Source organism: Lepisosteus platostomus, chromosome 11 (assembly GCF_059453375.1).
Source record: "Lepisosteus platostomus isolate fLepPlt1 chromosome 11, fLepPlt1.hap1, whole genome shotgun sequence".
Taxonomy (NCBI): Eukaryota; Metazoa; Chordata; class Actinopteri; order Semionotiformes; family Lepisosteidae; genus Lepisosteus; species Lepisosteus platostomus.
The window spans coordinates 8,514,761-8,528,967 of record NC_142621.1 but is presented as its reverse complement, the minus strand read 5'-3'; the positions used below and the strand labels follow the sequence as shown (position 1 = coordinate 8,528,967).

At 42.2% G+C, this 14,207-nt stretch overlaps 1 protein-coding gene across 8 annotated transcripts in view; it reads right to left on the bottom strand.

Annotated features, from left to right (window-relative positions):
• Positions 1–14,207, bottom strand: part of tprb (translocated promoter region b, nuclear basket protein) — a 27,100-nt gene extending 12,893 nt beyond the window's left edge. For all 8 annotated transcript variants that reach the window (XM_088598245.1, XM_088598246.1, XM_088598247.1 and 5 more), the window contains exons 1-28: positions 13,999–14,207; positions 13,116–13,220; positions 12,711–12,784; positions 12,456–12,552; positions 11,908–12,011; positions 11,496–11,660; positions 10,911–11,003; positions 10,747–10,827; positions 10,076–10,163; positions 9,537–9,677; positions 9,320–9,414; positions 8,806–9,003; positions 8,264–8,371; positions 7,933–8,162; positions 7,476–7,639; positions 6,697–6,833; positions 5,679–5,827; positions 5,299–5,461; positions 5,059–5,193; positions 4,612–4,752; positions 4,347–4,515; positions 3,659–3,825; positions 3,365–3,517; positions 2,934–3,050; positions 2,394–2,597; positions 2,027–2,214; positions 1,780–1,927; positions 207–344 (exon numbers count right to left, since the gene is read on the bottom strand). In XM_088598245.1, the coding sequence (XP_088454371.1) occupies positions 207–344; positions 1,780–1,927; positions 2,027–2,214; positions 2,394–2,597; positions 2,934–3,050; positions 3,365–3,517; positions 3,659–3,825; positions 4,347–4,515; positions 4,612–4,752; positions 5,059–5,193; positions 5,299–5,461; positions 5,679–5,827; positions 6,697–6,833; positions 7,476–7,639; positions 7,933–8,162; positions 8,264–8,371; positions 8,806–9,003; positions 9,320–9,414; positions 9,537–9,677; positions 10,076–10,163; positions 10,747–10,827; positions 10,911–11,003; positions 11,496–11,660; positions 11,908–12,011; positions 12,456–12,552; positions 12,711–12,784; positions 13,116–13,220; positions 13,999–14,149 (3,903 nt within the window). In that variant the 5' untranslated portion in view covers positions 14,150–14,207. The remainder of the gene's footprint in view (positions 1–206; positions 345–1,779; positions 1,928–2,026; positions 2,215–2,393; positions 2,598–2,933; positions 3,051–3,364; positions 3,518–3,658; positions 3,826–4,346; positions 4,516–4,611; positions 4,753–5,058; positions 5,194–5,298; positions 5,462–5,678; positions 5,828–6,696; positions 6,834–7,475; positions 7,640–7,932; positions 8,163–8,263; positions 8,372–8,805; positions 9,004–9,319; positions 9,415–9,536; positions 9,678–10,075; positions 10,164–10,746; positions 10,828–10,910; positions 11,004–11,495; positions 11,661–11,907; positions 12,012–12,455; positions 12,553–12,710; positions 12,785–13,115; positions 13,221–13,998) is intronic.

Here is a 14,207-nt window from a genome sequence, read left to right as displayed (position 1 = left end):
TCTGAATTGTACAGACCTTCTTCTAAATTGCCAAGCTGCTATTTCATTCTCTTAATACAGTATTCCAGAACACACTGACAAACACACTGACTACAGCTCTAACAAGCTCCAGTTCCTGATCCTTCCTTTTAAATCCTCAAAATCATCTGAGCTCAGTTTCTGACAAACATCTACAAAGAAGCCAGCAATGAGGCCAACACACCAACCTTGGCCTGCATCTGTTGAAGCTCCTGTTCCAGTCTCTCCCTCTCCTCCCGAAGCATTTTGTTGGTCTCCACCAGGACATTCATGGTCTCAGTCTTCTTCATGAGCTCGTCGTGCTGTGCTAGGGTTTTAGCAGTCACCTAGCACGCAAGTCATAAACCAGTAAGCACATGAATGCTTTCATTTTCTACTGCAGTGGTCAGTTCACAATAACCTCAAAGAAAAGTTAGCATTTGCAGATGAATAAAAGAGGCGCACTGGCAAGGGTAACAATGAAGGGGTGCTGTGACATCCAGACAGATACCGGAAACTATGATTTCTGTGTGTCAAGATAGTGGTCACAGAAGCTGTAAAATTACATTTCTTAACCCACCTTAATACAACTTCAGCAGGAATTCAGGTGAACAAGAAATGCAAAAATGCCACAGAATACAAGCTTTCGTATTGCATTGTGCTGCTGTGACTTCAATGCACTGAAACATTCGCGTTTGAAGGTAGTTTGGTGGCTATAATCTCTCCCACATGGGTATGACATCCCAGTTTAACTCCACAACAGTTTACATGAATAAAGATGAAGATGTTCTGTATTTCGGTGTTTTGGAAGTAATTGTTTAAAATCGTGATCCTTGAAACTGATAATGGCAACCACAGTAATAAGGTTAATATTCATCAAAAGAAAGTAATTACTACGTTGAGATGTTTTAGGGCATTACATGAATTTTGAATATTAAGTGTTTTTGGTGTCCCTATATTTGACCATTCAGCATTGACCAGGAGACATGACAAAATTCACTGTTGCATAAGCCTTACATCAGTGCAAGCTGATAGGGCACATAGTGAAAATTTGATTTAACTTGTCAAGTTCGCTAAAAATCAAGAAAGATAAAAAAACACAAAAGAACCATCATGCCCTGCATATCATGAGCGAGTTTGCACCATCATGGGTATTCACAGTTAACAAATTCTGAACTGGTAAGATGTTACAGCCAAATGTATTCCCTCAGTGATAAGCCCCGACCCAAAAGATGAGTCAGCTTTACCAAGTCTGATGGGGATGTTCAAGTGTAATGATCTGGGCATGAGTATTTAGTTATTACAGGACATCGTATTAGGTAATTGATGGTAACCTTTACAACAACATCTCCAGCTAAGATGCCACTGAACAGTTGCCAAGACAAAACTGAGATGATGTGTGGCATTAGAACTCAGAGGCCAAGTTCTAGAAGAGTAATGGGACAAAATCCCATAAATCAGCATCTGCACCTTGATGCAAAGGACATATTACAAATGTATGGCCAATGGTGGCCATGCTCAGCAACAACCTGTGAATTTTAAAAGCAACCCTGTCCCCTTCAATGAAAGTGAAAGAGAAATACCATCGGGTCTAGGCGATTCGGGTAGGCAATATATTGGGAGGGGTATACTAGTGTTGCCTTTGATGATGCACATTTAACATTAATAATTTGTTCACAAAAACAGAAATTTTTAGATGCAGTCAGCTGATAAACTACCATGTAAGCAAGAATGTAAGATGTAAGAATGGCCTCCTCTCCGCTGGAGGCTCGCTGGTCTCACCTGCACCTTCTCCCGCTCTGCGTTCAGACTGTCCTGCAGCTCTTTCAGCTCCCTTTCCAGGTGTTCCACCCTCTGCCGGTACCGCAGCGTCTCCACCTGGGCCACCTCAAACCTGGTCTCAGCGATCTCCTTCTCGCGCCGCACAAACCTGAAACCGGCAAATCACCGCAAACATTACCCATAAGGGAATCCAAAACCTCGTCGATTGTCAAAGGGTGAGGGGGATCGCCCCCTGGGGGAGGTTTACCGGAGGATCTCCAGGATCTGCTCCTGGGACTTGCCCTCCTCGCTCAGAGAGATGTTGAGGTGGCTGTCCTGTGCCACGTGCTGCACCGAGGCCACCATCTTGTTGCCGATGCTCTCAACCTGTTCGTGCAGGAGGCTGTTCTGTTTCTGGAGATCGTCACAACGGGACGTCAGCTTGGTTAACTCATCCTGGAAGTAGAGAAAAAGCCCTACTTAATTCTACCTCCGTGACAAAACGGAACTCGCCCTTTCCTGAGGATTTTGGTTCCCAAACCATACGCGATGGCTAGAAGCCAAAGAAAGTCAAACCCGATGAGAATGTACTTGGTGACTGTTTTAACGCATCAGTTAACCCAGCTCTCGCCTACCTTCAGCATTCTCTCCTGCTCCTCCCAGGAGACCTTGGCCTCCAGGAGCTGGGAACTGGCTTTCTGGGCCCGGTCTTCCAGCTGCTGGCGCATCTGAGAGGTCTGGGCCACTTGGTTTTTAGCAGCCTGGAGGGCCTCCACATCAGCTGCATGCAGCATCAGCTCTCGCTCATACTTGTTCTGAGCTTCTGCAGCCAACTTACCCTGGAAAGAAGACCGACATCTTTCAGAAGAAAAATGGATGCAAAGATCAAGTCATTAAGCTGGAACTTTGGGAATGATTTCAAGCACTGGCTTAAAAGTCCCATCTTAACTAAAATGAAACAAGTGTCAATTAAGAACTATCTAAATGGGCAGAAAATATGCTTAACACAATTTACTACTTCCCCAGTAAAAGACAATGGATACCTATTTGCAGGCTTTGCCATTTTGTTCAGGCTCTCCCTGCCTGGACATCAATGCTACAATTCATGCTATTTGTGATGATGATGTGGCAGACCCCCCTCAGCTGCAGTATCTAAAAGGATTAAACAGACTCACCTGCTGCTGGCAGTCCTGCATAGCCTGCTGCTCATGGGTTGCTGCTACAGCTGCTCTCTGAAGAGCTTCCTGGAGCTCAGCCTGGATGTTGCTGAGGTTCTTCTTCAGATCATTCATCTAACAAATCAAATTAACAAGGGATTAATAAAATCCCAAGGGATAACAGATCATCTTAATGAAAGGAAACACACCTTTAGCACATGGGTGACAATCAGCTTTAACCTGTCGCTCGTCAAGTCTAGTGCTAACCAAGAAAGATAAAAATGCAAGAACCAATATGCCCTGTGTATCATAAAAACAATGCCTTTGTTTGCAGAATTTGCATTTCACAGCATGTGGCTAACTAGTAGATGTTCCTAGGTTGTGGATCCTGTTTCAGATCAGCAAACTGGACGGTCATTTTTAATTTGCAGTCAACGGTAACTAATCACCTGCTGCTCCAGATTCTCAATGGCTTTGCGTTTCTCTTCCTGCAGGTCCTGCTTCTCTTTCTCGGCTTCAACCAGCTTCTTCTCTAGCTGCACTTGGTACTCTTGAGACTCTTTCAGACGAATCTCAATAGTGGAACGAGCCTCTTCAGTCACCTTCCCAGACAGAAGTCAGATAATTCTCAGTGGAAGCAGTTAAAACAACAAAGTCACCACATGAATTAGAAAGAAAGACATTGTGCTATCTTGGTGCAGGGAATCGGCCCTCGTCTCCGAAAATAAGTGAATCACACCAACCTGTTTCTCCTTGCTCAAAGACTCCTCAAGGCTAAGTACCATGGCCCTGTACTGCTCCACATTGCTGGTTGCATTTTTCAGCCGTTCTTTCAGGTCTCCGCTCTGCTCCTCCGCCTGCCTGAGGCGTCCACGCAGCTCCTCAAGATCTTGCTCTGAGCCCTGAGCACCTGTGACGAAAATGCAGGTTGAGCAGTGAAACCACTAATTTACAAATAGTTCCTAAATGGACAAATGTAATTGGACGAACAAGCATGCTAAATTTTGACTGCAAAAAATGTGCCCTGCAGCTGGAATTCGACACTTTACAATTGAACAAAACTTGGATTTTCAAAACCAGATCCTATCACAATGTAGCCTGTCATGCACGGTACAAGTATGAAAATTCAAAACTGAGAAATCCAGCACAAACGATTGTGGTTTACTGCAACTCCCTCTTCAGTTAGCAACATAATACATCACACAAAACTGCTAATCAACGTGCCAGACTTACTGCCTTACATATAATCCTACACACATATGCTAGTCCATTCATCTAGCTCCAAATGTGCAAGTCTCTGCCAACAAAACTTTAGCATCTGATGTCAATTTTCATAATTCAGACCAAATCGAGGATTTCATTTCCTTATTTAAGGTATGTCCATGTCTAAATGAATCTAGGCAATTTTCTTGCATTGTGGTAGCATTGTACCTGAGGTGCCTGAGCCCTGTGATGCGTGTGAAGCCAGCTGGGTTTCAGCATTGCTGAGCTGCTGTCTCAAGGTGTTGATCTCTTGCTCAGAATTCTTCAGAAGCTCCTTGGTTTGTTGGTGCACGGCATTCTGAGTTTCCAGCTGCTTCTTAGCCTCCAGCAACTGCAGCTGTAACAGTAGAGAACAGGCCATCACACGATGTGAGACGCTCAAGGAAGCTCAGTGTGAAATGAATGGAAGGATCAATGACAGGCAGGCCCTTACATCTTGGTTTCTGCTGAGCAGGTGCCTCTGCTCCACTTCATGTTCTAGTTTTTTCTTCATCTGGGTGATTTCTCTCTCCAGCTTCTCAATCTGGTTATTGAGGCGCTGTTTCATCTCGGTGTCAGAGCGCTCCAGGGTCACCTTTGAGAAGCAATTGTGAGATAATGTCGTCATTGGCCGTATAAATATAGCTATACTGTTTATCCTACTCTTTAGTGAAGTATTGCAAACAATGTGTGTTTCAAACATATAGAAATATTATGAAGGAGTAAACATGACCAATTACCACAAATAGTAATACAAAAACTTCCCAAATGGCTTTCGTGCAGTACTTAAAGCTTTTATAAGTAATGCCTCCCTTGAACTACTGACCTTGAACCAAACAAATAAGACGACTTTCATATTGCATGCAAACAACACAGGGCAGCACTCCAACCACGCTCTTACCTGAATGGACTTCAGATTAGTCAGAAGCAGGTTTTGTCCTCTCTGTTCTGCCTGAATGGATTCCTTCTCCTGATTCAACCTCGACTCAACCAACTTCAACATGTCTCTCTCCTTTCTCAGGTTTTCACCTCTTACCTAAAGGACAGTTTAGATTCCAATCAAAGCACTGCAAGCATGTTTAACCCATGCATGATCACCCCATGGGAAGAGGAGATTTTGTCCAACTAATCGCACCCTTACTTCTGCAAGAGCCAGTTTCTCATTGGCAGCTCTCAGATCCTGCGTCATAGTGTGGATGATCTGTTCTTGTTTCTGGGTGGTGGTCATCATTTTCTGACACTTGTCACGTAATGAAGCAATCTCCCGGCGATAACCATCCACGTTGTCCTGTAGCATTTCATAACTTTGCAGGGAAGCAAGAGAGCAATTACCAATTGTTTTTTTTTTTGGCATCACACTTTGATAGAAGTCTTTCCGACATAAAAGAAATGTTGTGCTCGTAGTTCCAAAATCTAACACCTTTTGCTCTACAATTTTCAACGCAGCTGGTGAGGACCAAAGGTTCCCTCAGGAAGGACATCCCACAACTATTTACTGAATCTTGATATCCGTTTGCTTACCGCTTGGATGCAAATTCCAGCTGGGTGGATATTTTGGCATTCTGGGAACGAAGCTCAGACATCTGCTCTTGCAGTTTCTCATTCTGCTCGTTAAGCATTTTATCATTTTCGGCTTTCTCCTTCTTGTATGTTACAAACACCTCTTGCAGCTGGGAAAAAAAAATTAACCTAGATCAAATTTCAAGTCAATTAGTCTCTGTCCTCTATCTGAATGCGTTCTGTTTTTCAATGGTTAAGAAAAGGGTGGCTTGTGGATTGCATACATAAAATGCAACCACCTTAGTGACAGTCATGAGAATCACATCCACTGGAAAAACATTTAATTTACTATAAATCTTTAGAACTTTAAACATTTACCACGCAACAAAATCATACCAAATAAGCAACCCTACACTATTACTCATTTTACTGATGCATTTATTCATATCAATACTACTCGACACGCTCAACTAAAATTTGGCGCACTACAATAAGCATAAAGTAATAACTAAGAGACAACTATTCTCAGACTGTAACCAGAATGTGCATCTTATTGATTTCCAGCATTATTAAACAATATTTTGTAGCATTTCCTAATGAAAGGATCTTTTCTACCAGGCCAACCCACAAAAAAAGCAAAACATTTGAAAGGAAATATACTTAAATAAGGTACATTACCAGTAACAAATTGTGATCAAATTAAAAACAACTGACTAATTGCCTTATTGATTCCAATTAATTTTCACAGGTGAATGTTTTAAATAAAGAATAGTTTAAAATTCTTTATAGACTCTAAAAGGACAAGCAACAACAAATTTTCCCCATTTTTTTCCCCGCTATAGGCTGGTGGTTCTTTCATTAGCATCTCCTAAAAACTGAGAATACTGTACTTAGAAATGGACTTAAGATTTTAAAAGTTATGCATAAAGTAAATGTATGAAAGGTCAGAGGAATAAACCTGTGCACAATACTGCCATCTAGTGGTACTTTACCACTTTTACCCAGTGCAGTTGACCGGATCAAGTTTTTTTTAAGTCACCTGTTTCAGTGCTGCCTTGGCTTCTATCACTTCAGTGGGCTCTAGTGTAGAGGCCTGTGCTGCAGTAGACACAGTGGGAGTGACCGCAGGGGAACGGCGAGGGGTGGACATCAGAGAAAGCTCTTCCTGCACAGTACCTGAAAGCCAGAGAGCAGATTTCAGTCGAAGGGCCTTTAGAACACATTATGCCCTTGTGCAAAAAAGAGCTGAAAAGTCAAATCTAGCTACGTCGAGATCCACATAAAAAAAATTACAGGGGGATAAAAGCTGAAAACAAATCTCATTTCAGACTTAAAGGGAAGGTTAACTTCTTGTAGTGGCTCCCAAACACCTAATCAATAACTTTTATGAAATCAACTGACCAGAGAAAACTACTAATAAGGTTATAGAATTTACTCTCAAGTGGGCCACCACTGGCTCTTGAACACACCTGAAGAAGGCTCCACGGCCGAAACATCTTTCTTCTTTTTTTCAGCATGGAAAAAACCTATTACTTGTTCCTTTGCAGCCTACGCATGCTGACGCAGCTACCCACCTGAACTACTACCACCACTGGCTCTTGCTCTGTTTGCAAGGCTGCTGTTCTGTGGAGATTAGCACGTTCTTTAAGCAAATGAACACGTGCATGACAAGCCACGTCCGTCATCCGCTAATGAAAACTAGCGGTGCCTGGTCTGCATCGTGCCGTCGTTGAGAAATAAACATTTTACGCAAAAGAACGGGTCAACGCAGTCACAAAATAGCGCAGCACAGGGATCAGGAAACCTTCAACGCCTTACCCTGCACAGGGAAGCTCACTCCAGTTGTCTGAGCCAGCAAGATGCGATACATGTCTCTCTGGCGTACGATCGACTCAACCAGCTGCATCTGGTGACTGCGGGCTTCTCGTAGCTGCTCCAGCTCCCTCTGGGCCTTGTCCAAACTCAGCTCTAGCTCCGTGACCCTATAAAGAATAAAAGAGTGAGGTTTTCTCAGGGGAAAACAAACAAACTAAAAGTGATTTTAATATGAAATAGATCTTTAAATGTTCATGTTTTGAGTTGACTTCAAAATACTCATCTATAAGGCTTAGCATCTCAGTACTCAGTTTTACTTTCTGGTTCACAAAAACTAGTGGAAAGTGTTTGAAAACCTTTGAATTTTACCTGCCTTCGATCCTTTGATGCCAACAGGGTGACGAGGCAAACAAGCTCTCAAACCTACATGGGGAAATTTAACATGGTTGCCCAACAGTACCTGGAAGAGGTGGTCTCCATCTCCTCCTTTTCCCGTGCTTCACCAAGCTCTCTCAGAGCCACTAGGAGGCGCTGGTTTTGCTGCTGCAGCTCCTCGATGTTTCGGAAAGTGACCAGGCGCTGGGATATGACCTCGGAGGAACTGCTGATGTCAGCAGAGCTCACCTCCTCTTCCTCACGAACAACGTGATTCCCCCGGGCCTCCTCCAGCTCAATCAGCAGCACGCGGATCTGCGGGAAGAGATGGGAGGAGTCAAGTTAAGGAACTAGAAACTTGAGATTTTTAGCCAGACTGTGCCTCATACTTCCGATCAACACGCAGAACAGCTGACCTGCTGAGACATGTCTGTGAGCTGCAGCTCGAACCTCTGGTTGTCCCTCTCCAGGACAGAGGAGCGCTTGTTGGCCTCATCCGTTTCCTTTTGCAGCCTATGAATTTCCTAAAAAAAAAAAAGCTACATGTTAAGCAGTTATTAAACTAATAAAGATGTTCTACATTTAAAAAAAAAGAGTCCCCCAAGGAGATGGCTAAACTTTTAACCCCTTTTTTTTAAACCTTTTCACCAAGGTGGCTCTGTGGCTAAGGAACTGCGCCTGTAGCTGGAAGGTTGCCGGTTCGTATCCCACGGCCGGCAGAGGAATCCTACTCCGTTGGGCCCCTGAGCAAGGCCCTTAACCCCAACTGCTCCAGGGGCGCCGTATAAATGGCTGACCCTGCGCTCTGACCCCTCCCTGTCTGTGTGTCTCATGGAGAGCAAGCTGGGATATGCGAGAAGACAAATCCCTAATACAAGAAACTGTATATGGCCAATAAAGTGATCTTATCGATCTCAACTTTTAAGGCCTTTTCCAGAGAGGAGAGCTCGTGTCTTACTCTCATGGCTTGCTCCAATTTGGCCGACAGACTGGCCACCGACTTCTGCATTCGCTCGTATTCCTCCCGCTGGCGTTTCAGAATGGGCGCTTTGGCTTCCACCTCCTTGACGATCTCATCCAGGTACTTGTTCAAACGCTTGGTCTCCAGTCTCTCCAGCTGAAGCTGGTCTTGTGATTCTATATATGCGTTGTACAGCTACAAGGACAGGCAGAACAAAGCTGAAAAACCATGTATACACTTCAAAACCGATGCAATGTAGGGCTGGTTTTCTTTTTATTGTGACTAGCTTAGGGTTATCGATCAACGTGTAATTTTATTCCATAGCACTTCAAGAGTAATTAATCACAGATTTTTTTTAGTTGCTGCTTATGAAGTACATGATCAAGATGCTACAATCGCAATTGTAATATCATAAGTTTCTTTACCACTAAGAACAGGCCTCTACCTTCTAAAAAATGAAAAACTATAGGTGGAGGACAGCTTTCCATTACAACAATTTTATAATTCATACCTCAGTCAGTTTCATCCCAGGCTTCACTATTTTTGCCACTGCTGCAGCAGTAGGAGACATAGTTGTCAGCTCCTCTTCAGTAAGTGCTGCTACACCTGGAAAACAATGGTACTCCGTCTAGCAATTTTAAATATTTAAAATGTATGGGTCATAGGCAATGTTAACGGCACTGCTGTACTCAACCAGAGTCCTTTGTAAGACTTCACAGATACATCACCTTTTCGCTTGGCATTGGAGAGCAGATCATTAGCATTCTCTAGCTCTTTCTCCATATTTCTGATCTTGTCTTTCAGCTCTGCTTCAATCTTCTCTTTTGCATTCTCCGCTTCTAAAAGCCTCATTTCTGTGCATTTCTTTGCTGTATATAGAAACACACAAAGAGCAAACAGTTGATTTAACAGTTCATCCATCAAAATCAGCAAGCTATTTATCCAGGAAAGGACTGAGTCAAATCATAAAGCACAGGACACAAGGCTGAATTGATGGCATACAACTTCTCTGGGTGGGACACCACTCCATTACAGGACCATGGAAAAATAATTCAGTAAAACTACAACTAGAATGCCCTTGGCAGTTTGGTGGGGAATGGAAAACCCAAACCGACAATGAGAGAACATTTCAAACTCCACACAGTTGCTCAAGGTCAGATTCAAGCCCAGGACTCTGGTGTGACAGCAGGATGCCCCCAGAAAACGTCTTCGGTTTCATTTAACGTTACAAATAAGGCAAAGACTCCCGTAAAGAGCAATTACTCACCTTCTCCCACTTCCTTCAGTAACTTGTGAAGTTCCTCCACAGCCTTGTTGAGCTCCTCACTTTTAGAGTCTGAATCTGCTGCTGCACTCTACACACAAAGCAGTAAAACTGAAACAACAACTTCTCAAAACATCCATTTTTTTATGACTTAAGACTGTTTTACACTTACACTCTACTAGAATCTTGGTATCTTTGAATCATGTTAAGCTTTGTAAGCTTGAGAAAAAAAATTAAAGTACATAAATAGGTTAAGGGCAACATTGTTGAATCAATTCAGCCAATTAACATGACAAAATCTAAACAATTTTCAGCATTTTCCCTGTCATATGTATACACTTCATCTAAAATTAAATTCCACATTGATCATTAAACAAATAAAGTTGAGCTATGATCAGTTAATGCCCCACAAACGGGTTTTTTTATTTTCCAAAGCAGGAGGGTACAGTCCATAAATAGTTAATGCAACATTCACTTTTGGACAAGTTTCACTTTTTTATAAATCTGCCCCCCCTCCTTTCATTAACTTTGGAGTTTTTCTGAGCATATTGTGCTTTATGGCAACACATCCCAGGACCAGCTTCACCTGGGGAGACTGGAGACCAAGCGTTTGAACAATTTCATTTTAATAGATGCTGCTAAGAAAATGTAAAAACTTAAATAAGTGGACCTGCCTTGTACAAATTGGACAGCTTTATGTGCGCATTCAGTTCATGGCCAAACTTCTCCTCCATGCTGGCCTGCTGCTCCTTTGCCTATAGAAGAAGACAGTGTTACACTGGTCAGTGTTAGGTCTCCAGCTCAAATAGTGAAATTCATACCACAAAGAAAAAATGACCTCTTTCAATTTCATCATCAAGTCCTCCGCTTGCTTTTGAAAGTTTTCGTTTGACGATTTCAGACTGTTCACTTGTTCTTGAAGTCTTGTAACCTGAAAAGCAATAAAGTAATTAAGAGACCAGCAGACTGCATCTTGGTTTTATGACACGCAGGGCAACATCAGTATTAACTTAAAACCAGATTAATAACAACTGACATGCTTAACTAAAATTATTACTAGGCTGAGGAATAACAGAACCAAGCCAAATGGGCGAGTTGTACTTATATCGCTCTAAGCAAAGGCATTACTTTGTAGAAGGCCATACCGCACTTTAGTATAGTATTAACACGATTTTGGGATGCATAACTATAAACCTTCTCAATGAATGAAGAATGCACTTGAGAAGTAGCTGCACCTAATCAAAAGAGTGGATTTTTCACACCAGCCAAAGCTGGAACAAATCAAGTATTATTTTTGTTTAAATATGTGTTTACAGTTTCAGGTGTTTATAACAGAAACCTGAAGTGCAAGAGTATTGTTTCTTAACCCTTGCAGGACCAGACCACAACATATAATCGGCCTAATAAAGCATATAAAACAAACCTCCTCCTTTTTATTCTCCAGGTTGCATTTGAGCTCCAGAACTTCGTTGCCTTTCTCTCGGGAGACAGAGAGCAGCTCGTCAGTCTTGGCCTTCAGCTCTGCGTTCAGCCAAGAGTTCTGGCTCTGTAGGAGCTCTTTCTCCTGCTCCATCCTCTTTTCCCGGTACTAAAACAAAAACAGAAAACAACTTTGTGTTGTTGTCCTACTTAGATTCTATTTAGAACATGACCAACCTGTAATATTCCAAAGATGCAGTTTTCTTAGTGGTTGTGACTCCACAGATTCACAACAGCCTCTGGCAGATAAATACCGTTTTCCAAATTTACAATTTCCAGGCAACCACTTTAACTTTTGGTTTAATCTCAATGTTACAAGTTTCACTGACAGACTCCTAAAGCTGTATTAACCTCACCTTGATTGAAACCTCCGAAGACTGAAGCTCATCAAGCTTTAACTGGAACTCCATCTTTGCAGTATTCGTCTCCACAAGCTTGTCATTGAGACGTTTAAGGTCCTCTGTTAAAGAAAGATGACATTTTTAAGTGTCTGTTGCATAAAAATAAAAACGACAGTAGATCTGAACTTAACACTGAAGGACTCCAATTTGTAGAACATGTTGCACTGCCCTTTTTTTGAGAGCTTTGCTGAGGAGAACAAATATTTAAAATTTCACAACGTGAAAAGACTCCAGTACATCTCACTCAGCCCCTCTTGTGGCCTTTTACTCTCAAAACAACTCACCTTTATTCTGAAACTCCAAGACAACCAGATTCCCTTAATACAAGTCGCCAAACAAAAACTAGACTTCTGAGTCCTAAGATTTCAAGCAACAGTGTCAAGAAAAACCCCATCTAAACTGCATAACAATTCATCATAACGACAGCAGCTATGCACATTAGGTTGTCTTAAAAGATTCCTTCAAGGTCAAGAGGCTTTGTGGCACAACCCAGATTTTCATACCACTTAGATGCTCCACTTCCTGGGACCTTTTCTCCAGTGTTCGGACCAACTCTCGTTTTTCAGCCTCCAGTTCATCTTTGACTTTGGTGAGGTGAGCCTGAAATTAAACAGAAGACGGTAGTTCTGTGATGCCTGCTCACAAGCAAAATGTGCCCCTTTTAAGTTTCAGATGAAATGATATACAAAATCCAAAGAAAAGGCATTTCAGAACAAGTAACTAAAATGTCTGTATCCAAAATGTATTTTGATGTTCACCTGCTGTGCAGAAAATCTCTCTTCTGAGGACTCATATTCTCTCTTTTGCTCTTGCAGGGTCTTCAGCTCTGCACCTAGAAATTGAACGCAGAAAATTTAGTTTAGAGGGGCCGCATGCACTACTTGTAATGTGAATGAGTCTTTACATGGCAAGCTTCGAGCAGTAGCCAAAGGTTCATCCCCCCCCCAAAAAAGAGGATTCTTCAAAAAGATAATTTACCACATGGCCTGAATCACAAACTATACACCCTGTGGAGGAACAAGCATGAACAAAGATCCTTAGAGTTAGCTTCCAAACAGCATTTTTACAACAGCATGCTCAAAGGCATGGATTACATTCGTATCTGGGTGAAAACTATAGTACTGTCACATTTACTATAAAGTGATTGCAATCCATGTACGTACTGAGCTTGGTGAACTCCTCCTGGAGATTTTGGCGTTCCTGAGTCTCCGATACGAGTTTCTCCTGGCTCTGAGCCAGTCGCTTCTCCACTTCAAAGTACTGCTGCTCTGTAAAGATTAGAGAATAGCCTGCATCAATCTTGGTTGCACTGCTGTAAGAAAAGCTTTTAATATTAATGAATGATTAAGCACTGTTTAACTCCTAAATCTGTGCAAAATCATTCAATAACTGCTTATATTACAAGACAATCCTGTAACTTAACCTGACAAACAGTTTTGCAAAGTTTAGGGTACAGGTATGTTATTTATATTTGCACAAAAAGTCTGACAAATCATTGATTTATACCAGGTAGATAATCGTCCCCATTCTTTAAATTACAAATTAACCACTACAGCCTGAAACGGGGCAAATTCACGTTCAAGATCAGATGCTCAGATGGGGTTAACATTGCAGTTTACAGACGTAACGTAACAAACTCGTAATTCAATATTCAAAGTATGAAGATTAAATACTACAGATGGGGGATTTCCTCCCAGTTCACAGTTTGTAAATCAACAAAAAGAGACAGAAATGGAAAACTCAAGCTTCCAAAAGGAATCAGAAAACATCCTTTTTTGAGGTCTGAAAAGCCAGGTGCCAAAGGCCTGTTGTTTGCCTCCTCTTGGCAGCCATATTAAAATATATGAATAAACACGCAGCTGGAGAAATGGGCCCTATACCAAAGTCAGTTCAAACATTAAGGAAAGCGATGTTCACAACTGCGCACTTATAATCATATGCTCTCAAAATCCAAAGATTGCGAACGGAATGAAACGCGAGATCTCCCTGCGTCTCCAGAGCAGGCATGACGAAAGATTAAACATTAACGTTTCCCAAACATCTTACCACTGTCTACTTTAAATCGCTCGTGGTGGGATTTGAGGGCATCTATTTCAGATTGCTGGTCTGACAAGAACTTCTCGAGCTTGTTTTGGACGGCTTTGGAGAGCTTGGCCAGCTCAGGCCGTTCCAGCATCTGCTGCAGAATCGCCGCCATCTTTAACCCCCTCAAGTCTCAATTCGGGCGAAAGCTCTTGGAAAATACCGCCTATCTC